The following is a 25,887-nucleotide window of genomic DNA, read 5'->3' as shown; positions in this document are numbered from 1 at the left end:
CAAAATAAGGGAACACAACACAATTTCTCAATAGTTGCTATCTTAAAGTTTCCAGAGATGATGCAAATATATAATAATTAGCAAAAGGAAGCATTATTATTTACTAAAGAACATTAATTTTCATAATTAGCATCCTTTTAATAGTAATATGTTTCATTGCTGCAAAATTTGCTTTTAAGCATTCCCAAAATATACCTCCACTATTTTTCAAGAACTACATTATTAACCAACCAGTTCTTAATAAATATATATAAGAAAATAAGCAATATTAATGACTAAAATTCATATCTTTAAATACTAAAATTTTAACAGTATGTAAAAGGATAATCATAAATCATACTGTGCTTACCATTTTTTGACCACTGATAGAGAATGAACAATTATGAAGGCATTGACAGTATCCTATAAATTCTATTTATTTTCAATTTAGTTGATGTTTTGGAATATTATTGATGCTGTCAGTCAAACAAAGAAATAAATAATAAAAGTCTTAAATTATCTCAAGAGTTAATTTGAGATAACTCAAATTAATTAATCAGTGCAAATTAAATAATCAATACTTTTAGCCCATCAAGAAACATGAAAAATACTTCAAGCTTTTAAAAAATAAATGTAAATATATTTTAAAAATTATTCCTCACAGCTATTTTGCTAAATTTTTCATTATATAAATAGATATGATTTCAGTGGGCAGTAAATATAAACAGGTAAATGTGAATGTTTCTGATTTGACGTTGCTTGCAAAGTGTTTTCACAAAATGTACTAATTTAAATAATTTTTAAAATTTTTGGCATGCCATTAATACTTGTTTTAATGCAAAATACTCTCCCATATTTTAGCACATTAAGTTAGACTTCTTGGAAATTGCTAAAAATGAAACATTTCATACTTCTCAGCACCCATTTTTTCCCTCAAAATTAATACTTTTGTTAGTCTGAAATTGTCCTGTTTTTATCTTTACTTCTGATTAATCACACCTATTTCTGCCAATAAAGTATCTCTCAGTGTCCCAAACTGGCACATTGAGACCAGAAGGATTTGGTAGAGTCAGATTAGGAGGGCTATTGAATGCCCTTCTAATATGACACTATTTTTCCATAGGCAGTGGGTGTCTATTAACATTTTGTTTCGAGAAACATGATCAAAGTGATATTTTTAGATGCTTCATGTGAGTACCTAGAAGTCAAAGGGAGCACTTAAAGGACCTATGAACCATACTCCAGCAAATCTGAATCAAAACACCTATGAACCATACTACAGCAACTTTGATCAAATAGGTGAATAGTTAATGAAAAAAAAAGTAATACATGGGGAGAAACATAGAAGAGAAACAAAACATATTTGGTAATTAAGACTAAGTAGGAGTCAAGAAGGCAATGGCACCCCACTCCAGTACTCTTGCCTGGAAAATCCCATGGATGGAGGAGCCTGGTAGGCTGCAGTCCATGGGGTCACTAGAGTAGGGTACAACTGAGCGACTTCACTTTCACTTTTCACTTTCATGCATTGGAGAAGGAAATGGCAACCCACTCCAGTGTTCTTGCCTGGAGAATCCCAGGGACGGGGGAGCCTGGTGGGCTGCAGTCTCTGGGGTCGCACAGAGTCGGACACGACTGAAGCAACTTAGCAGCAGTAGCAGCAGCAGGAATCAAGAAAAATTCAATTCTACTTAAATCAGAAAGAGACAAAACTAGCCTAGTTTGTTAGATTTATTTAGTTTGTTTATTTACATATGCTGTGCTTAATCACTCAGTCCTGTCCAACTCTTTAGGACCCCACAGTCTGTAGCCCACTAGGCTCCTCTGTCCATGGGAATTCTCCAGGCAAGAATACTGGAGTGGGTTTCCATGCCCTCCTCCCGGGGATCTCCTCAACCCAGGGACTGAACACAGGTCTCCCACACTGGAGGTGGATTCTCTACCGTTTGAGGCGCTAAGGAAGCCCTTTTATTTAGATAATATTTTTAAATGCCTTTGAGGGTGGATGTGGTTTAAGAGTCAATTTTTATTTTTATTTATTTATTTTCAGTTATACTGTCTTCATTGCTATGTGTACTTTTCTCTACTTACAGCAAGCGGAGGCTACCCTGTAGTTGCAGTAAGTGCACTTCTCATTGGTGTGGCTTCTTTCGTTGCAAAGCATGGGCCTGAGGGCACATGAGCTTTAATAGCTGCAGCATATGGACTCAGTAGTTGCAGCTCCCAGGCTTTAGATCACAGGCTCAATAGTTGCAGCCAACAGGCTCTGTCACTCCATGGCACGTGGTAACCTTTCGGATCAGGGATTGAACCTGTGTCTTCTGCATTGATAGGTGGAGTCTTTACCACTGAGCCCCCCAGGGAAGCCCAAGAATCAGTTTTTTAAACATGTTTATTTTTATGTGAAAATAAAATCCAAATAAATGGAAACAGTTTTGTTTTTTTTTTTAATAGAATGATCCTTTAATGAGAAATAAGAGTTGGAGATATAAATGTGGGACTCTTCAGCTTATTTTGTTCAGTCGCTCTGTCATATCTGACTCAACTTTTAGTTAACTGATGCCATGAGCAAAGAAATATCTATAAGAGACAGGAAGAAAAAGAGGTAAGATGGAAAGAGACAGAAAGAAAGAAGTGAGCAGGATAAAGAACCAGCATTCATGAAGAATTGTTCACACGTAAAATATGGGAAGAGCATCAGTAGAACTGACAAAGCAGTGTTTCAGAGCAGGAGAAAGAGAAATCAGCTCATCTCATGTATAGAAACCAAGAGAAGGAGAGTTTTAAAGATGGAGTGTATGTTCAACAAGATCAAATACCTCATTATAGTGTATGGTAGGGTAAATAGGGGATTACCTGATGGCTCAGATGGTAAAGAATATGCCTGCTGTGTAGGAGACCTGGGTTTAATCCCTGGGTCCAGAAGATCCCCTGGAGAAGGAAATGGCAACCCACTCCAGTGTTCTTGCCTGGAGAATTCCATGGACAGAGGAGCCTGGTGGGCTGCATAGTTCATGGGGTCACAAAGATTCAGACATGACTGAGCGACTAACACTTTGACTTTCACTTTGTGAAGTAAATGGAGAGTTGCTCATTGCATTTGACAGATATCATATCATGCACAGAACTCAAAGGCAGAAGAAGAAAAGTTTCAGAAAAAAATTAATAATGTTGGTTCTTAGAAGAGGTTGTTTTTCAGTCACTAATTCATGTCCGACTCTTTGCGACGCCATGGATTGCAGTTTGCCTGGCTTCCCTGTCCTTCACCATCTCGCAGAACTTGCTCAGACTCATGTGTGTTAAATCAGTGAGGCTGGTTCTAAATGAGTCAATCAGGATGCTGAAAAATAGGAGAGAATAAGAATGATGGATAAAACAGGAGATAATATGTATATATTATATCTCCTGTTTAAATAAGGCTGGCAATAGTTGAAGCACTATGCTAAGAGTTATCTCTAAGCAAAAAAAAAAAAATATAACGATCCCTGGAAATTATCCCTCTCTGGGGATTAATGAAATGAGACTTTACAAGGTTAAATAATTTGCCTTAATCCATATGTATAGTAAATGCTGGAGCTGTTTTCAGACTCAATTTAAATTAATAATATCAGTAAATTTAGGTATAAGAATTTGTTGTCCCCAAGAGAAATTATCTCATAGGCTTGTAGATAGCAAAGAAGCAGACTGTAAGGAAATGAAAATTTTCCCCCAGAGGGAGATTTTAAAGATCAGTGCCTTGGAAGAGACAGGAAAAATTCAAACAGTGGAGTTAGGTAAAGCAAAAGAAAGGTATGCTATTATATTTAACCATGGAATTCAGACTTGATCAGTCTTTTTTAATCTATAAAATTTAACATTTCTAAAATGTAGGAGGTGGGAATGGATTATTCTACTGAGAAAATGAGGAAGACTCATTATGAGCATGACTTTGTAAGGAAATTAAAAGAGAGGATCAAAAGCTTTGAAGTCCAAATGAAATAACATTGAGATTATTTGGACCAAGTCTTCATGGTTTTCTCTAGAAACAGTGCCACCTGCCTAAAGAAGATTTAAAGAACTGAGGAAGAAAAAAGTAATTTGAATTTGAAAATTAATAAAGCTAATCTTGGGGGAGGCTACTACCTATGATAGTGGGGTAGCTTTGCCCTACCACGTTTATACTGCTCACTGGTAATAAATTCTCTACCATGCATCTCAGTATCACGACAGGAAAAAGCAGGGTAAAGAGACTTTCTATTGCAACTGTTGTTATCCAAGAAAAGGGAGAGGAAGAGTACAGATTTAGATTGTAAATAATAGTTTTTCCCATCCATGAACCAGTTGTTGTCAATATTGGACTCTTGAAGACTGTTCTAAAAGGGTGAAAATGTAGATCTGTGTAAGAAGGTTGTCAGAGAATCAGTCAATTTTGGTTGAAAGAATCAATGGAGAGGTGACAAGCCTCAAAGGGGAAACATATAAATGTCCAAAAATATTGATAGGGCCAAGATCAGAGAGATTGTAAAAAAACAAAACAGGAAGTATAGTTGTTATTAGCTTTGGTGACTTAAAATTTGTTATCATGGAGGTGAACTTATCTAAGTTTACTCTGAATTTATCAAAATATAATGTCATTACCCAATAAGCATGCCAAATATCCCACTGAGGGTTTCTTGAGAACATTAATAAAATATATTTTGCTCTATAGGTTTCTTATTTTAATCAACTTAGTTTTAGTTATCAGCACAAAATAAAAATTTATTTGCTTTATTTAGATGCAACTCTCTGATTATGTCCATATTCCTCTTATTATGGTAATTATATTATTAAAATATAAAATATTTCATCTAAATACATGTATTAAAAAAGATTGTGTAAACAAACTTAATCTTAATTTAGACTTAAAATTCTAAATGATATTGATATTTTTGAAAATGTGGTCCCAATAATGGAGGTATATTTAGTGATAATATTCTCCTTGAAATATTGATTTTTAAAATTATATTGATAATAGTGATATCATATGAGGTCATAGCCACATCATTTTGGACATTTCAACTGATGTCTCTAATAAAAAGTCCTATCTAAGATAATGAGGTATTTTTTTCCTAGAGAACAGCCACATGCAAACTCTAAAAATATCAAATCTCATATACTTATTATCTCCGATTTAGGAGGTGTTTGAAATTAAAGACTAAGTTCCAATTTTTTTCTTGCAAGCCTAAGATTGCTAAATGAATACTATGTGAACAATGACATTCATTTTTTATGATGACAAAGAAATAATCAGTGACTTAGTTGGTCTTCCAAATTTCCATTTGGAAAATAAATATTTTCTCCTAAAAATGTCTTTTCAATTACACATGGTTGAGAAGAGATATTAGGGGGAAATCTCAGCCAAATGTGGGTGAATTGCTTAAACTGTGCATTGATTACTGACTATTAAGCAGCTCTTATTTGAATGCATATGATCACTTTAACCACAGGCTCTATTTTCTCTGTCTCCTATCAGCAGTTGCAGCATCCAGCGATCAAAGCCAGATTCCTATAATTGCTGTGTCTGTGACAGTGGGAGTCATTTTGTTGGCAGTGGTTATCGGCTTCCTCCTCAGTGGAAGGTAAGACAGGAAGCTGTGCTTCTGAACTTTTGCAGCTGATCTCTGCCTTACCTTGATCTGACCGTTTGACTGTTAATCACATCCCAAAACAAATCAGGCAAGTGATATATCATTAGATAGCCTCTATGTAGGATATATTTCTTAAGTTTTACCTTGTCCATGTGAGTGCTAACTTTTAAGCACACAATTTCTCTTTTCCAGGTATATTCTCTTCACACGAATAGTATTAACGTGTTATTATTTATTAGGTTGTTAATATAACCATATCTTTTCCTGATATAGTTTATTTTAACCTGAGTTTTATTTTTTGCCTTTTAAAAGCATTTATCAATATATCCTCTCAAAGGTTTCAATTTTAGTGTTTAGGAAGGCTGGTGTCTGTGCTTATTTTTTGAGAAGAATAAGACTAATAATTCCAGCTTAGCCAGTGTTCTATCCTAATAGGGTGATAGATACAAAGTAGACACTCTGACAAACAGGCATTTTGAGAAATAACCACCCCATTTTTATGACTGCATTTAAATTCAGCTTCTGGATGATTTCAACCTGAATATGTCAATCAGAGTGTATATAGTGAATTTTATTGAATGTTATATCAATATATACATTAATGTGTGCATTAAATATCTACATTTTTCACTTTGAACAAAGAGGCAGAGCCCCCAACAAGAGCTCATGAGGAAGCTGTTTCCTGACATTGATCAAAGCATAATCAATCTTTCTAAAAAAAAAATAAATAAATAAATAAATAAATAAAAGCATGAGTGTGTTCTATTCCTGCAACAAACATATTTCCATTTTTCATCCGGGCCACTGTTGGAAGGAATATTCAGTAATGAGAGCTGTCCATTTGAAAATGTTCTGATGTTAGACTATTACAGAAAACCTGATAAGTCTTCATGAAAGTATTAAACCTAAAGAAATATTTGAAAATATACGATTCAAAAAAAGTCAAGAAATCAATATTCATATTGATTTTGTACTATTTTACTCATTTACTTTTGACTCTTTGGCACCTATTCAACTGATAAATATATAGAATTAGGCATTTTCAGTATCCTGCATATTGTATTACAAAAAGAGTTATGACTACATCTTTAAATTATAGTCGAAACACTTTATTTTCATAAAATAAATTTGATAAAACATTGTTACTTCCTTTAAACATGCTTTTTCTTTCCCCAGAATTATCTTTCTTCTAGTTCTTGTTCATTTAAGAGTGTTCAAAGTTTTCTTAAGAAATTGTTGCTTACTTTTACTATTAGAATAGCAGTGATTCACTTTCAGAATTGCTAGCTGGGAAGCAGTCTGTGTTCTATTGAGGACTGCCAGCCCTGCTCAAGCCAGAGCCTGGGTGGATTGTGCCCCAATGATCTATTCTCTCTGAAGTCACTTAGGGAGAATGCTCTACTTTTGTCTTTACTTTCTGGAAGAGAAGCTAATTCCACCAGTCTTGTCATAAAAACTTTGCTCAGATTTTGATCAAGTAAGGTAATTGAATTGAGTAAATTGTAACTACTAAAACAACTATGATGATATAATCTGTCTTTTCTACCCAAAAGGGTGGTTGACTATCATACATTTGCAGGTTTGTGATATCAGTTATTTACTTGTGACTGAGATACTGGTTAGCCTCTTCCTTTCCAGTAGATCCAGAAGCGTTACTCATGTATAGGCACATGGGGATCATAAGAAGATATTATTGTCTAGTCTACTGAATAAAAATGGAGGAAAGGGGCAAGGTCTAGAGACCAATACGTTTGTGTGTTTAAAGATTTATTAGAGAACAGATAAAATATAAGAAGCATTTTACTGTAGACATACAGTTTATCTATGTAACCTAAGTATTGTTAATGTGAATTTACTGATGACATTCAGCTAGGGATCCTCGCTGACCTATATATGAATCAAACACTGTCCCCCGCCCTCATTTTTTCCTTAATATATATAAAACTGACTTAAAAGCAATTCACTTTGTTACATCTGCAGCATTAGACAAAGTGAGAGAAGTTTCAGTATACCTACTGTTTGGTAACTGAAGAACAGTATAGCTTTAGTGTGCATGCACACAGGTACACAAATTCCACATGCATCAGAAACTATCATACAAGAATAACTAAATTTTAGTGTCTAGAAATATCTAGTGTATTTCTCAGTTGAATTAAAATTATATCTACCCCTAGGAAAAGAAGCTTAATTTTCAGCATTATTAAACCCAACTCTTGATAATTTTGGATCTAGTATATTGCAAAAGTGTATTACTTTTTAAAAAATATCAGCAATTATAATTTGGACACTGTTCATTCATATTAATTCTTTTTAATTACATAGACTGTGATGTTGAGACTAGGAATTTTCAGGTTAAAGGAAAATACACTTTACTAAAAATTAATCTGAGATTTATATTTATTTACCAGCAAATTTTTGGCATGAAACTTTAATTACTTCATTTTGTTGGATGTGCAATCTTGAATTTCAAGGAGCATTTGACTTATGATAGAAATATCTCCGGCTATTTTATTTTGCTTTTCATGAACTTAAACAGACTTATTTAGAAGTTAAATGATACTAGTCTAATGGGACTTTTCCTATATCATTCAAGGCAATTTTTGTTGGGACTAAGAAAATCTTATCTACCTTGTAGTACCTGGAGTATATTGAATTAATGAAGTTTTGTCAAATAAAAGAAAAACTAAATTAAGAGATGTGGACAAAACCTAACAAAAATTTGGGGTATTATCTTTAAAGCACTAGCAAATTACTGAAAGTCTGTACTAGGAATGATTGAGGACACTGACATTGAATTATACATATTTCTCCTTGTGTTAAAATATGATTGATAAATACACAAAAATATAATAGCATTTAGACTCCACCCTCACTTTGAACTTATTCTCTTTGATCACCTTTTAACTTCTTGAATATTTTATAAACCAGATATTTGCTCCTGATTAAAATGTCTTTTAATTACAAATAATTTAACTTCTCAGTGGTGATATAGACTTAAATTTGATATATTGCAAATATATTACTGTTATCTGTATGTATTTAGATCAGACAAGTGCCAGAGCTCTGCCGACATTTTATGTAAAAGCACAATAGCTTCTGAAATGAATCCTTTGTATAGAGTATGAAGTATCCTAAAACCTTCAGAGAAGCATCTTTGCCTAGTGGAAGTACACAATAATAATATTGATAACAGTAAGTTTAATATTTTCTAGATGAATGACATATGACCTGCTAGTAGGCACTGTTCCAAGGACTTCAAATGTAATATCTCACAACTCTGTATTTCCTTATTAGCTCTATCTCCAATTTATACTTCATAAAAGTTATCTCCTTGATGTTTCTTGAATATTGTAAAAATAGCCAAACTGTAAGGCTTTTGCACTGGCTCTTCTCACTGTCTAAAACTCTTTTGCCCCAGAAAAAAACAGGACTTTCTCCTTCTTTCTTTGTTTAACCTCATTCTCTCAATTGAGTTTTCTAAAATAACGGCCCATGATTTCTTCCTCTGTGCATCAGATCTTCCTTAGCCTGATTTGGCTCCTTACAGTACCCATTGCCATTATAATATACATATTATTATTTGTGTGTATATTTTGTTTTGCCTGGTGGCTCAGTCAGTGAAGAGTCTGCCTGCAATGCGGAAGAAAGTGTGTATATTTGTATCTATTTGGTTTATTTTCTGTCTCCCATACTTGAATATAAGCTTCAGAATGACAGGGATTTTTATCGGCAGGTTCTCTCACCTTAGGACAATGTCTAGAATATAAATTATATAGTTAGTTGATAAGGGCCTGGGTCTTGGGCACAGCTCTAAGATCCTTACTCTTCACTATTTAACTTTCCTATGACTTATATCATTCAACTATATGATTTTGGTGAAACTCTGAACTCTTGTATGTGAAGCCAGTGGGTTTCTACTGCTAAAAATAATAGTATTAACATTTAAAAACTTTCTAAACTGATATAATATGAATAAAATAACCCTTAGAAATTAATCTCTGATATTTTGACCCTAAAGTAAATTAAAGAACATATTGGGTTAGCAACTTCCCTGGTGGTGCAGTGGATAAGAATCCACCTACCAGTGGCAGGGGATATAGGTTTGATCCCTGGTCTGGGAAGATCCCACATGCTGCAGAGCAGGTAAGCCCGTGCACCACAGCTACTGAGCCCATGCTCTAGACCCTGTGAGCCAGAACTACTGAAGCCCATGTGCTCCAGAGCCTGACCTCTGCAATAAGAGAAGCCATTGCAATGAGAAGTCTGTGCACTGCAGCAAAGAGAAGCCCCTGCTCACTGCAACTAAAGAAAACCCATGCAAAAGTAAAAGACTCAATGTAGCCAAAATGAATAATTAACTAATAAGAAAAAAACATATTGGGTTATAGTAAATTTTCCCTTCATTATACACTTGAAAATTATACGTGGTAAATTATGTCTATTCTAGAATCATACATATCAAATGTCACCACCCCCTTGGCCATTCCTGGTTTTGTGAAAGCTAGTTAATTTCACTTTTGTTTTCACTCAAAACTTAAGTTCATCATTTTACGTGTGTCTGCCCTGATAGATATGTGTTTGTGTTGAACACATATTCTGGTGTTCAGTTCAATTCAGTTCAGTCACTCAGTCGTGTCCGACTCTTTGCAACCCCATGAATCGCAGCATGCCAGGCCTCCCTGTCCATCACCAACTCCCAGAGTTCACCCAAACTCATGTCCATCGAGTCAGTGATGCCATCCAGCCATCTCATCCTCTGTCATCCCCTTCTCCTCCTGCCCCCAATCCATCCCAGCATCAGATTCTTTTCCAATGAGTCAACTCTTCGCATAAGGTGGCCAAAGTACTGGAGTTTCAGCTTTAGCATCAGTCCTTCCAAAGAACACCCAGGACTGATCTCTTTTAGAATGGACTGGTTGGATCTCCTTGCAGTCCAAGGGACTCTCAAGAGTCTTTTCCAACACCACAGTTCAAAAGCACCGATTCTTTGGCATTCAGCTTTCTTCACAGTCCAACTCTCACATCCATACATGACCACCGGAAAAACCATAGCCTTCAGTAGACGGACCTTTGTTGGCAAAATAATGTTTCTGCTTTTGAATATGCTATCTAGGTTGGTCATAACTTTCCTTCCAAGGAGTAAGCGTCTTTTAATTTCATGGCTGCAGTCACCATCAGCAGTAATTTTGCAACCCAAAAAAATAAAGTCTGACACTGTTTCCCCATCTATTTCCCATGAAGTTATTCTGGTGTTAGTTGTCAGTAAATATCCAGTGATTGGACAACTGACAAAGTGAAACCAGAGTTTGAGACTCTTGAAAATATGCTTGAAACTAGCTTTTCAGCATTATCACTATATGTGTTTTAGACCTCAGTTCCTTTGGTTGCATATGACAGAAGCCAAATTCAAAGTGGTTTATCAAAAAGATAATTGTAGATCATATAGATAAAAAGTTCCAGAGATTTTTTAAAAATTGAAAGTACAGACTCTTGTAGATCCAAATGCTAAAATATTGCCTGCTATGCAATTGAAGATCCATGATTCAGGAATGCTCTGGCACTATTGTGGTATTTAAAGGCACTGATCAAAATGAGCTTATTTAGGTAGAGCCCAAGGGCTCTGATAGGTACTGAGAGAGAGATTGAAGGAGGAACATCCATCCAGAGGAGACAGAGAAGGAGTGGTCCATGAGGAGGCAGGAGACCAGATGATTGTTGGATTCCTAAAGTGGGACTGGTCATCAACTTGAATCCAGCCCCCATGTTAGAGCTCTTGACCTGCATCTTCACAGGTGGCACAGGCTCTGACAGGAACCTGATATACAGCCCCACAGAGTAAATCAATCAGTAGCACTGAGACCTTAACTAAGAACAGTATGGGAAGGCATACTGCATGGCAGTACGTTTAGAGCTCATGCCTGAATCTGAAGTAGAGTCAATCTCAGACAAAGCACATGACCAAAGAATGAAGAGAGAGGCTCTCACCCAGTGTCTTTTTTCATATCCCCCACTTCATCTTTCAATATGTAAACCTCACTCACATGTCAAGACTCACATCAACTGTTTGTTCTATCATAAAACCTTCCTCAATTCCTTTAGCCAAAGTATTCTCTCCTCTGCTTAAGTCTCAACAATGTACCAGTATTTCTCATGGAATGTAATGCTTTCAACCACAAATTATAGTAAATATGTTCTCTCTTCTGCCCACCAGTGAGTATTTAGAGGATAAAAACCTGTGTGGCTCTCCCACATAACCTAATTGAATTAATGACTCATAAATTATTGAATTAAAGATAAACTGGGCATCAATCTGTATTTGAAGTGCTTTGTCTCATTTTCCCCTATTAATGCTCATAGTTTGGAAAAAAAAATGTTAGTAACACTGACATAAGCACAATAAAATACCTAAACCATAAATGTGCTTTCTCCCAAGTAATAAAACTTTTGGTGTCATTCAGAAAATAAATTCAATGATGTCAAAGAAGTATTGCATAGGAATTAAAAAATCTTCACTAGCTTGCATTATTTATTTGACATCTGGACATGCTAATGCCAGTATGGTGACATACCTGGTGATATCAAGCAGTGTTCAGTTTTATAAATGATCATATAACATCAACATGATTGTACTTCGCTCTCAGTCTCCTTAAGTTATGCTCACCGTGCATCTGTTGATATATTTGGCACATTAACAACTAGGATTATGTACTTTCAGAGCTTGATAAGCTTTGATAAAAGTAAGTATTACACAAAATATTTTAATCAGATACTATTTTATTTTAAAATAATTGTAAATAGACAAATATTTGTAATCACATGCAATCACTGATTTTAGAAAAGAGCTCATTAAAAACAAATTCAACATTTTATGAATTAGCAATAGATGTGACATTATAAAACTCTAATAAATCCAAGCATGTGTATTGATTTTATATCTGGGAGTTGTTATACCTTCTATTTTCTCATGATTACATGTTTTTTTCTTCAAAAGCTCTGAATCAAAGATAATTAGAGACCAGATCATAATTTATTAATAACAGACAAATGGGGATCAGGGCACAGTAGTGCCAGAAAGACTGGGAGCATAGCAACAACTAATTGCCCACTGTGGGAAGTTAATCATCCTAGGAAACTGAACCCAAGAGGGTTACTGGCTCAATTGCTCAACGTTATTGAATATCCCACCTGCGACTTTTCACAGATCAAGCATGTAAACATCACTGCAACTCTCAGGAAGTTATACTGAGGCAAACGTTTGAAAAGAAAACCTCTCTTCATGGTACTGGAGGCAAGCTAATCTCATTGATTTGCAAAGATGAAAATTATTTTAGCAAGAATCTAGAGGTTCATATTTCATGTACTATGAAACACAAGACAGGTCAAAAGCCTAACCACAAGAGCCAAATACAGTTTTGTTTTTTTTTTTAAATCTCTGTTTGCCTGAAGCTGTGTTTCTATAACATGATCCCCATCTGAAAGAGTGAGCATGCTGTCATACCAGAAGATGCTGGGCTCTGGAAGAAAACCCTTCTAGGTTTCTGGGAACCTCACCACATCTTTCAGAGTCCATGATAGCACAGGCTTTCATAGGAGCCTGAGAGCCAGCTCTGCAGACAAAATCAATAGCACTGCCCTATGCCAAAGGGTAGACCACCTTTTCAACAAAAAATTCAGTTAATTTCCTGAGCCATGTCTAGGAATATACTTACTGCTGAGAAATGAAGCAAATGAACAATAAAATGTTCCAAATGATTTTAAACACCAGGATAAAGCTACATTTGTTCAAGACCTGTGCTCTTTTTTTAAAACTTGTGTGAACCTGGCAAGTAATAAATGTTTCAAATGGAGTAGCAACTCAGACTCAAACAGCTGAATTCTTATATTATGCTGTGTGGAAGTGTTGAATTCAGATCTGCCTGATGGCTGTGATGGTTATAGTGCTACAATACATACTATATCCCAGCTATCTTTCTTACCAAATTCTTTTAATCATCCCTCACCACCTGCTTCTTTCTTATTTCTTACTCTCCTGACTTCCTAATCTCACAGAAAAATGACAAACTTTTCTGTATCCGATCTTTGGGCATACATTTGCTGTCAATAATCTATAAGCATTTTCCACTTTCTTGGAGTCATCAGTATTGCAGATAACAATGTTAGAATTATGTTTTTATTATTATTTTATGTTTAATTATATGCTTCCAATGATTTTTTATGTAAAGACTTATCTTTTGTTCCTGTTCTTGTGGTCTGCTGCTAAGTTGCACATCTCTGTGATGGTCATGAGTTCTCTTGAGTCAGGGTCGATCGAAAGGCAAGCCAGACCATTAAGCTTTTTTTTGTTTTGTTTTGTTTTCGCTTGCTTTACATACCTCCTCTTTCATCCTGATTGGCAAGATATCATCAAATTGGCAAACTGAGACATCTGTGTGTTAATTAGTGGAAAAAAGCTTCTTTGTTTCTCAGGGTTTTTTTTGCCATTCTTAGACCAACTACGTAAATCCTCTTCCGTGTTCCTCCAGATCAAATATTCCATTGGATTCAAATATCCCCTCATATCTCACAAACACCACTTCTCCACCTCCAAGAACTCTCCACTGACACTGAGAAATCCTAGTATTGCTTCCACATTCTTACGCCTATTTTACCTGATTTTCCTGAGGCAAATTTAATAGACATTGGTTTAAACTGATTCTATTCATTGATGATGTACACATTTTGCCAACATTTAAAAAAAATCTTATCTGTGGAGTTCAATTCTGTTCGTATAATTTTGATTGTTTTTAACTTGTTGAAACTTTGCTAAATGCTTCCCCTGTTTAATGCAAAGATCTATCTTTTTCAAAGTATAGAGATGAAGGACACATAAGAATATAAAAGATAATCATAACATACAATCACAGAGCAAAGAATTGAACAAATATCTTTAGAATATGTAAGAATATAAATTAAGTGAATATTTTCTATACTAATATGAATTGAATTTTTGCCTAGATATAATAGAATTTATCACCAATCCTCATTGCTAAAGTTATTTCTGAGATCTCCATATGTGCCAACAACACTATGCTACATTTTTAAGGCTACCAAGTTCAGCATAAGTGTTCCAACAGATATTAAATTTGTAGAATTTTTCTGATGTTCTTAATTTGCTGCAAGTAAAATTATGTGGAAAATGACGATCTGTAGGTCCAGCCTTCCTCAGAAAATTTTAAGATAAAATTTAACCACCCAAATGCCTCACTTCTATCTCATCATGCCAAAGATGATACAAAATCTGTCATCATCAAACCAGCATGAGTTTAATGTTTATGTGATGAGTAATATTGAGCATTGTTTATATACACAGTTTGATGACAAGTATATGATCAATCAGAATTCTAAATTTCCATGACTTTGTATGTGTTCTAATACATAAGGACCTCTTGATATATTTTGACATTGGTATCTGACTTTCTCTGACCTCCTTCTAGTCTAGCTGTTTCAAACGTACTTATAATTGTCTGTTAGATTCACCTCTTCTGTACTCATTTAGAATGTAAAGGGACAGGACAAACTGGACCTTTCCTTGAGTCCTAATGATTTATAAGGAATCATTCAAACCTGTGATAGTGTATACTGTCACTCAATAAGAGGGAAATAGCTACTTTGAAGTTGATGTCAGTTTTATCATCTAGTATTTTTCTACCCAAGTCCTGAGGCTTCTAACTCCTCATCCAAGAAATTGAAGTGGAAGTCCTGTGTATTTCAAGTATCTGTCTGATCCTATGCAGTTTGGCCCTTTGCCAGGGTGACGGGGTTCTGCTTGTGAGTCTCCAACTCTTTAAAACTACCCTCATTCTAAGAGTGGAGAAGGAAATGGCAACCCACTCCATTGTTCTTGCCTGGAGAATCCCATGGACAGAGGAGCCTGGTAGGCTACAGTCCATAGTGTCACAAAGAGTCCAGCATGACTGAGTGACTTCTCTCTCTCTCTCAGAGACTTCTTAAATAGCCCAGCTTGAAAGTCAATTAGGGGTCACCTCAATACATTGGACTGATTCAAAATTGAGAAAAGAGTTAATCAAGGCTGTATATTGTCACCCTGCTTATTTAACTTATATGCAGAGTACATCATGCAAAATGCAGGGCTAGATGAATCACAAGCTGGAATCAAGATTGCCAGGAGAAATATCAGCAAACTCAGATATGCACATGATAACACTCTAAAGCAGAAAGTGAAGAGGAACTAAAGAGCCTCTTGATGAAGGTAAAACAGGAGATTGAACGAGCTGACTTAAAACTCAACATTCAAAAAACTAAGATCATGGCACCTGGTCTCATCATTTCATAGCAAATAGATAGAGAACAAGTGGAAACAGCGACAAATTTTATTTTCTTGGGCTCTAAAATCACTGCAGACAGTGACTGCAGTCACAAAATTAAGAGACTCTTACTCCTTGGAAGAAAAATATGACAAACCTCAATAGCCTATTATAAAGCAGACACATCACTTTACCCACAATGGTCCGTATAGTCAGAGCTATGATTTTTCCAGTAGTCATGTATGGATGTGAGAATTGGACCATAAAGAAAGCTGAGCACCTAAGAATTGATGCTTTCAAATTATGGTGCTAGAGATGACCGCTGAGCGTCCTTTGGATAGCAAGAAGATCAGCCATTCAAACCAGTCAATCCTAAAGGAAATCAACCCTGAATATTCTTTGAAAGGACTGATGCTGATGTGTCAGTACTTTGGCCATCTGATGCAAAGAGCCAACTCATTGAAAAAGACCGTGATGCTGGGAAAGATTGAGGCCAGGAGGAGGAGGCAACAGAGGTTGAGGTGGTTGGGTGGCATCACCAACTCAATGGACATGAGTTTCAGCAAAGTCTGGGAGATACTGCAGTCCATGGGGTGCAAAGAGTCAACTTAATGACTGAACAATATATGCATTTTTGAATTCAAAATGTATAGTTTTATTTTCTGTTTTTCTTTGATTAAAATTATAATATGAAAATTTCCTATGTGGTTGAAAATATTTAAAAAATAAAAATTTACTGCTTCTTTGATATTCTAGTATCTAACTTTTCCCATATATTTTTCCTTTTGTTTTGTTTGTTTGCTTTCTTTTGTTGTGTTGGTGTAGGGGAAGGGAGTTGCTGTTTTATCTCTAATATTCTTAGAACACATTTGTATAATTCAAATTAAGGGACAGTGAATATGAATATTTTAAAGACTGTTGATATTTATTGATAAATGGCCCTTCTAAAACATTGTACCAATTATCATTCCCCCAACAGTACATGAGATTGACTGATGGCTTACAAACTAGTTAGTCTCTACTAATTTAATAGGAGAAAAATAGTTCTGTGTTTTTAATTGCATTTTTTTTTATTTTTGAGATTTAATAGGATCATTTATATATTTGCAATGAGTATATTCATTAGTTATTTTACTGCCTATTTTATAAGTTATGTGTACATGTTCTTTACCCATTTAGCTTAGTGAGATCTTAGCTTTTCATGTAGTGAAAATATATCATTAGAAGTAGCAAAATTTGCTTGCTTTTTAATAATATTAATTTTGCATGAGGTACAAAAAATATACATTTTATGTGGTTGAGTATCTAAATTGATATTCTTTATAGACTTATGTAAGTACCAGCACTATTTATCACACTCTCCTTATTCTGTTTTAGGTCTCTACATGTAACATTTACTAAAAAAAAGTATCTATGTAGATAACCTTTTATCTCTACTACCTCTAGACTATAAAACCTATTCTTCTACTTTATATCAGGATCATATTAGTTTAAATATTATAATTTAGCAACATTTTTCAATGTTTGTTCAGGAAAATTCATATTGGGAAATCACATATGGTCACAATTATAAATATTTGACATGTGTGTGCATGTAAAATAAGTATTTTATATGCACACACATGCACACACACATATGTGTATATGCCATTGCATGTGTATAAAGCAATTATCATTATTAACTACTGTTATATATGTGTATAATGCATTAAAATAGTTAACATTTGTCACTGTTGTATTTAATTCTAAACATAACTACCATAATATATGATTTGGAAACTACTAACTAGTACTAATAGGCCAAGTATATATTTACATGGAATTTGAATAGTTTGGTATGAAAATGAGCACTTAGGTTTCTTTTAAATCATTCCCATAATTAATTCAATTCTCATAATTTTTATCACAAAATACACATATTCCTTTTGTTTTTATAATTTCAGTGTACTTCCCCAGTTACTTTAATTATTTGTGAGTGATGTAATTAAACTGAAAGATTAGTCTCAGTTTTTCTACCCAACAAATTTAATAATGATAGGTGTGATTCAACTTTGGAAAATTATTTGACAACCACAATGCAGACAGCTAAATAAATTAGAACTTAAATATTTGGCTTATTTTTTTGACTAATCTCTTTCCTTTTTTGGACCCACTCATATTTTTAATTAACATTACACTTTCATTAAGACAAAGGAGTGTTTAAAGTAAATGTTACTATCACAAAACTGTGCTTAAAATATTCTAATTTTTTTTTTGGCTGGCTGGCAAAATTAGCATCACTTTCTTTGCAACCTTGCTTCCCTTTGCTTTTTCCCTTCTACTTCTCTCAAAATAAAACCTAAAATAGGTAAGCACAGTCAAGTTAGTGATGACAATGATACACTCCTCTCAAAGAAGCCTTGAAGATAGACTTGATTCAGCTGTGAAATGATTGGAAAGAAGAAGTTTAGTGGAAGGAGCTTGTAGAAACTTTTAGTTTCTAGAAATGGAGGTGATTGATGTTTGCTCATGGAGGTATCATCCCACAAGAGAAACACATGATGCAGTAGTGTATGCATGCATGTGTGTTAAGTCACTTCAGTTCTGACTCTCTGCAACCCCATGGACTTGAGGCCACCAGGCTTCTTGGTCCATGGGATTCTACAGCCTGGGACCCCTCAATATTTTGTATATCAACACTGTTCTTGTGCCAGAACAAAGCTAATGCTTGCTATGATAAGGGAATCAGCCACCAACACCTGAAACTGAGACTCAAAGACAGACAGTGGAGTGTAAAGTGAAAAAAAGAGAAGGCTTCAGGTATGCCCTGATTGGAGGTTTTGGCTTGGGATAGCCTGAGGTGGGCTAACAGGAAGTAGGTCATCCCATGTGATTGATTAGGCTTCCTCTGTTGTTCAGTGGCTCAGTTATGTCCAACTCTTTGTGACTCTATGGACTGAAGCACACCAGGCTTCTGTCCTTCGGTATATCTCAGAGTTTGCTTAAACTTGTGTCCATTGAATCGATGATGCCATCCAACTATCTCATCCTCTGTCACCCCTTTCCCCTCCTTTCCTCAGTCTTTCCAAGAATCAGGGTCTTTTCCAACAAGTTGGCTCTTCTCATCAGTGGCCCAAGTATTGGAACTTCAGGTTCAGATCAGTCCTTCCAATGAATATTCAAGGTTGATTTCCTTTAGGGTTGACTGGTTTGATCTCCTTGCTGTCCAAGGGACTCTAAAGAATGTTTTCCAGCACCACATTTTGAAAGCATCAGCTCTTCAGCGCTCAGCCTTCTTTATGGTCCAGCTCTCACATCTGTACATGACTACTAGCAAAACCATTGCTTTGACTATACGGACCTTTGTGGGCAAAGCAATGTTTCTTCTTTTTAATAGGCTGTCTAGGTTCATCTTAGCTTTTCTTTCAATGAGCTTGTGCTTAGTCACTCAGTCATGTCCAACTCTTTGTGACCCCATGGACTGTATCCCACCGGACTCCTCTGTCCATGGGGATTCTCCAGGCAAGAATACTGGAGTGGGCTGCCATTTCCTCCTCCAGGGGTTCCAAAGAGCAAGTGTCTTTTGATTTCATGACTGCAGTCACCATCTGCAATGATTTTACAGCCCAAGAAAATAAAGTCTCTCACTGTTTCCATTGTTTCTCCATCTATTTGCCATGAAATGTTAGAAACGGATACCTGTATACAAATATACAATGTATACTAATATACTACTGGCATTTGGTTATGTAAATTTGAATAATGTTTAACTGTTGTCACTTCAATCATGTCCAACTCTTTGAAACCTTATTGGCTGTAAGCTGCCCAGCTCCTCTGTCCATGGGATTCTTCAGGCAAGAACACTGGAGTGGGTTGCCAGTGTCTTCTCCAGGGGATCTTTGGAATTGAACCTGTTTCCAGCCTCTCCTGCATTGCAGGCAGATTCTTTTTTGCTAGCCACCAGGGAAGCCCTGTTAAAACTTAAATGATGAAATGTATGAAAAAGTGAATGGTTTGATTTTCCCATTCAAAATATCACACTGGGCAGATTTTAGCAAAAGTACTTCAAGGATCATGTAAACTCTTTTGTTAAGGGCTCATTTGATTTTTCTGACCTTGTGCGTGTGTGCTCAGTCACTTTAGTTACGTCTGACTCTTTGTGACCCTATGGGATGTTGCCTTCCAGGTTCCTCTGTCCATGGGATTCTCCAGGCAAGAATACTAGAGTGGGTTACCATTTGCTCCTCCAGGGGTTCTTCCCAACCCAGGGCTTGAATCAGAATCTCTTGGGGCTCCTGCATTGGCAGGGGGATTCTTTATCACTATGCCACCTAATAAGCCCTTTATCTTTACTGTGAGGGATACACAAATATTGTTAGAGGAATTGTGAGTTTGAGTGGACCTGGAATGTTATGGTCTTCTTGACAGACCAGAACCTGGGGACAAGGAGTCCACGAAAAGAAGGTGAAGAAAAGAAGGACACAGGGACCCAAGTCTCTAGTGGAACAAGGGTACTTTATTCATAGCAGTGTGTGCTTGTATATTGTTATACAAGGAAGCTTTAGGCAGAAAAATAAAGTTGAGTAAAAAATACCAAAACCAGATGCATAACAACAGTAACTAAGGGAGTAACAATAATCATAGGGCCATAACACCAGTAACTAGGGGAATAACAATCATCACAGGGCCAGAAGACAATCCATGTATTGGAAATAGGAACATGACTGAGTAGTTTTATAGAAAAGTAAAAAGTTACAGAAAGGAATCCATGTATGTGTTCCACCTCATGACCTCAGTCCTGAGAACTGTGTGCAGCTCTGCTCGTTCCTGTTTTCCAGGAACTGATAAGGAACAGAGGGCCCTTGAGAAACAGAAAATAGCATATAGGATTCCTTAAAATTAAACATTCCCTGATACTGGAAGATGAATAAAATTTTAAGAGTTTACCAGGAGAGTATGTGATGGAGAAGGAATATAAACATGAATGCACTTGGCATGCTCTAGGCACTGTGACTCTTTAGACCAGTCAGCAAGGCCTCCCAAAACCTCGGCCTGAGATTTTCCCTAGCCTCCTTATCCTTCCTTCCTGCCTTTTTAATGGCATGACTTATCATATATAAATTAATATACATATATATGTATATATGAAGTACATACACATAACTAAAAATGTATATGTATAGTTCTATTTTACTCTAGCCCAGGAGCACTTCAAAGAGAAAATGTTTTACAACAAAATATTCATCTTTTCTTGAAGGCTTTCCTGAAAACTCTAGAGAAAACTGAGCTTTACTTTTATATAACTTTGTATAAATCTGTGGATCAGTAGCTCAGGGGGCAAAATGAAGTCACTAAATAATTTTACAGTTTTGTTATTTTGTTTGATATGTTATGACTTTGAGATAGTAACTAGTATTGGAATATAGAGGTGCAAAATATCTGTCATTAATCATTAATCTTACATTTGACAAAAGCCTGTAAATTTAAATGTTAGGAAAGGAAAACCTGTGGTTTAAAAAAAAGATATGATGAAATTTACAGTTAATTAAAAAACTAGCCTTGTGTATAAATAATAGAAATTAGCACTGTAAACAATTTGTAGGAGAATTATTTAAAGGAATTACCAGAGAACAAATTGTTTTTAAGTACCTTCAGGTACTTTAGAAGATTTTATTAATATGCTGACTATTAATACACTAATTACAAACCTTTTATTTTGTATTCATTAAGTGAATTCCCCTAAGACTGTTTTGAGACCCATCATTCAATACAGCAAGTATTTGTTACATACCTACTGGGTCAGTGACTGTCAAACTGGCAAAAAGAAACTAACAGGTTTTGAAAAATAATAATGCTTTCGTCCCACAGTCAAAGTGTTTTAATTTTTATTGTTCTGGGGTGAGGCCTGGGCATTGTGTCTTGTTTTGTCTATTTTACAAAACTCCCTTGTTGACTCTAACCTGTAGCCAAGTTTAGAATCATTATATAATGTGAGCAGAAAACATTTTTTATATAATGTCTTATTCTTAAATCATAGCACAGGGATTCTTAGTAAATATTTGGAGATAATAGGAATGATCATGTTTGCTGTAGCAAATAATTTACAAGAGGTATTTGATGAATTTCATTTTGAGTCCCCAAATGTATACTGGAATAAGTAAACTGAATCTAACATGTTCAAAAACCTTTGCTAGTTTCATCAGTTCTTTTACCTGTGGAATTCATGGACAAGCTCATTTTATAATGATCTCTCTGACCTAACAGAATGAGTAAAAGAAGTGCAATGAATCATCATTAAAGTATAGCTTGGGAAATAAACCAATTGAAGTATAATCTAAAGATAACTTGCCTCAAGTTTTCTTTCTGCTTTTGAAGCCAAATCCAGCCTCTGTCCTCTGACAGCAAATTAAGTCTTAGAGTTTTGGATTAAGTAGAAAAGAATTGCTTTATTGCTTTCCAAGGCAAAGGATACTTCAATGGGCTAATGCCTTCAGAACTGTGTGTCCTAACCTGGAGCATTAGTGAGTTTTATAGCAATGGTTCAAAGAGGATGTGATCAGCTCGTGAAGATTCTTCTGATGTGTTGGTGGTGAAGTAAGTAGGAACCAGAATCAAAACCTTTTGGTTTCAGCTGGTCTGGGGTCTATGTGCTGGTGTGCAGTAAACCATTAACTTCTGCCACCTGTTGGGGGTTTCAGTATCTGCCTGAGTGCATGCTAAGTCACTTCAGTCATGCCCTACTCTTTGCTACCCTGTGGACTGTAGCCCACCTGGCTCCTCTGTCCATGAGATTTTTCAGGCAAGGATGCTGGAGTAAGTTGCCATTGCCTCCTTCAGGGTATCTTCCTGACTCAGGGTTCGAATTTGCATCTCCTGTATTACAGGCAGATTCTTTACCGGCTCAGACAGTAAAGAATCTGCCTGCAATGCAGGAGACCTGGGTTCAAAATGGATTTGGAATGTCGGGGAAGTTTCTAATTTCCTCGGGCCTGTCTTGTCACAACAAAAATTTGAAGCAACTGATGTACCAGTGTTATAGCCCCTTGTAATTTCCTCAGTCAGACCAGTGTTACAGCTCAGTTTTCTTTAGAAAGCAAAGTAAAATACATCCTCAAGGCATGAGAGTGGGTTGACCCAAAAGAACTGAAGAAAAGAGAAACCCCCAACCCCTACCCCGGCCTAATTTTGGCTCCTCTTTTTATGTTTTTTCTCCTCCCCCTGGGCCTGCCCTATGTAAATTGGGCTAGCCAAGAGGGCCGTTTGTTTTACCTGAGGGTCTCACTCCCATCCTCAGACCTTCCTCTCTTCTATTTTCATGGGCTTTTCCCTTCTTTGTCTTTTAGCCACCACCATTCTGGAGTCCTTTTTCCTATTCTAAGTACCTAACAGGAAGATCCCCTGGAGAAGGAAATAGCAACCCACTCCAGTATTCTTGCCTGGAGAATACCATAAACAAAGGAGCCTGGCAGGCTATAGCCTGTGGGGTCACAAAGAATGGGACATGACTGAGGGATGACACACTTTCTTTACTGACTGAGCCATCTGGGAAGCCTTCAGTATCTATAAAACACAGAAGAAAATTTTGTGTTTTCAGTATCTGCAAAAGTCTCAAGTATATTGTTATGTATATCCTTTGAGGGGGAACCAGGACCTTGCCCCAAAGCTACCCTATTGTTTCTTGTTTATTCCTTGCTTATCTCCACAATGCCTCCCTTAGCATATTTGAATCTGCCTGTTGGAACTCAGGGAAGGTCAGGGAGACTGAATGGACCCTATTTCCCATAATCAAAAAATGGCACTATAAGCTTTTTGTGCCCAGGAGGCCCATAGGGTTCTGACAGGTATTACTTTCATGTAGTTTGTTGTTCCTGGGCCTAATAATTGTCTTTAGAGTAAGAAATGAGATTTGTTCCTGATTCCAAAGTTAGAGTGAATTTGTTTATTTATGTCACTTTGTCCTTATGACAAAGGATGGCTGCACATGGAACACTTAAATTTGTAGGATTTGGGGGGTGTTTTTATTTTAGAAATCCTTGATTATGTATGACTTATTTAAGGTTTACCTGAGTCACTTATATGATTTTGTCAGGGGAGTTTGTAATTTCCTCGGTTCTGTCTCTTCGCAACAAAAATTTGAAGCCATGAACGGACCAGTGTTACAGCCCTCAGACGGACCAATGTTATGGCTCTGTGTTACAGCTCAGTTTTATTTAGAAAGTAAAGGAAAATACATCCTCAAGGCATGAGGGCATGCTGACCCAAAAGAAGTGAAGAGAAGAGAGGCCCCTAGCCCAATTTTGGCTCCTCTTTTCATATTTTTTTTTCTCCTCCCCTGGGCCTGCCCTATGTAAATTGGGCTAGCCAGGAGTGCTATTTGTTTTAACTGAGGTCCTCACTCTTCCTTGGACCTTCCTTTGTTCTATTTTTGCAGGCTTTTCCCTTTCTTGTCTTTTAGCCACCACCATTCTGGACTCCTTTTCTCTCTTCTACCTAACAATTTATTCTCAGTTTTATACATGCATTTGAGTAATATAGTAGAATTGTATCAGTGAGTATTTTTTATGGCAACCTTCGTTTAATACTTTGAAACAAACTGTGGCATATTTTGCTATAATAAAGGCTAGACTCAGAAAAAGGCAATTTAGTTGTTGTATGTAATTTTTTGTGAACACAATTTATCTGATATTTTTAACCTGGTAGCTAGCTATTAGTGAAGGAAGAGAGAAAGGTTCATAACTAGATTCCCCATGCAAATGTATTTAAATTTTCAACAGAGGGAGAGGGAGCTGAGAGTAGAAGAGGGATAACAATGAAAGGAGCGGGAAGATATGAAAGAAGAAATTGTGCTTCTAGTACATCCTGATGCAGTACCCAGTGCCCACATCCTACCTCCACAACTTGTTACGAGTGCCATCTTGGAAAAGTGGTTCCTTGTGTCAATTAAAAGAAGATGTACAACTTGAGAGTTGTGAGTTAAGTTTTATTTGGGGCAAAGTGAGGACTGCAGCCCTGAAGGCAGCATCTCAGATAGCTCTGAGAGACTGCTCCATAGTGGCAGTGGGGGATAGTCAATATACAAGGTTTTGGTGAAAGGAGAGTTCAATATCATGAAGCACTCATTTTACAAAAGGTTTTTTGTTAGGCATGAGTATCTGATGTTCCATGAAGGGATTTAGTGCTTCTCTAAATATGAGGAGATAAAAGGATTGAGATCATAAAACCTGTTCCTAAAAACATCTAGCTGTCTAAAGAGCTGTCCCACCAGCTTCCCTGGAGCAGAGTATCTCACTCCACCCTGAATTCCCTCAGGGGTTGTTGAAGGTCAACAGCTATAACAGCATGGGGTTCAATCTCCACAGAGGCAGATGGCAAATGCCTTTGTTGTTAGTGCTCTTGGTAAGTGCCAATTTGTAGTTTACGTGGCCCCCTTGTGGTCATAAATCAAACCACACTTGGGGGGCATTTCAGATCAGATCACAACAGATCAGTCGCTCAGTCCTGTCCAACTCTTTGCAACCCCATGAATCACAGCACACCAGGCCTCCCTGTCCATACCAACTCCCGGAGTTCACTCAGACTCACGTGCATCAAATCAGTGATGCCATCCAGCCATCTCATCCTCTGTCGTCCCCTTCTCCTCCTGCCCCCAATCCCTCCCAGCATCAGAGTCTTTTCCAATGAGTCAACTTTTCGCATGAGGTGGCCAAAGTACTGGGGGCATTTAATGACCATTTTTTCCCCACTTTGTTGGAAAGGCTTGTTCCCAGTTCTGAAGAAGGTTTTTGTTGATAGGCCACTCAGTGTGCTATTACTGGACTAGGTTTTAATAGTCAAAGATCTCTGGACACCTGTCTTCTAGTTATGGTCCAGGAAAGTATTCCCTTTGTTGCATCTTCCCATATCTAGACTTACACTGTTAAAATCGTTGATCATATATCAAGCTATACATTTGATCAACTGCATCAAGTCTAGTCATTATTTTCATTGGAGGCTCAGTCATACACATACATACAAGAAAT

At 36.4% G+C, this 25,887-nt stretch overlaps 1 protein-coding gene across 11 annotated transcripts in view; it reads left to right on the top strand.

The window, feature by feature from the left end:
• Positions 1–25,887, top strand: part of EPHA5 (EPH receptor A5) — a 415,456-nt gene that overhangs the window by 307,343 nt on the left and 82,226 nt on the right. For 7 of the 11 annotated variants that reach the window (XM_061420302.1, XM_061420297.1, XM_061420306.1 and 4 more), the window contains one exon: positions 5,471–5,576. In XM_061420302.1, the coding sequence (XP_061276286.1) occupies positions 5,471–5,576 (106 nt within the window). Of the gene's footprint in view, positions 1–2,029; positions 2,167–5,470; positions 5,577–25,887 lie in introns of those variants that run through there. The other 4 variants (XM_061420298.1, XM_061420300.1, XM_061420304.1 and 1 more) reach the window with 2 other exon arrangements.

The sequence above is a fragment of the Bos javanicus genome, chromosome 6 (assembly GCF_032452875.1).
Source record: "Bos javanicus breed banteng chromosome 6, ARS-OSU_banteng_1.0, whole genome shotgun sequence".
Classification (NCBI taxonomy): Eukaryota; Metazoa; Chordata; class Mammalia; order Artiodactyla; family Bovidae; genus Bos; species Bos javanicus.
Note: the sequence above shows the minus strand (reverse complement) of the source record. Positions and strands in the feature narration are given on the sequence as shown.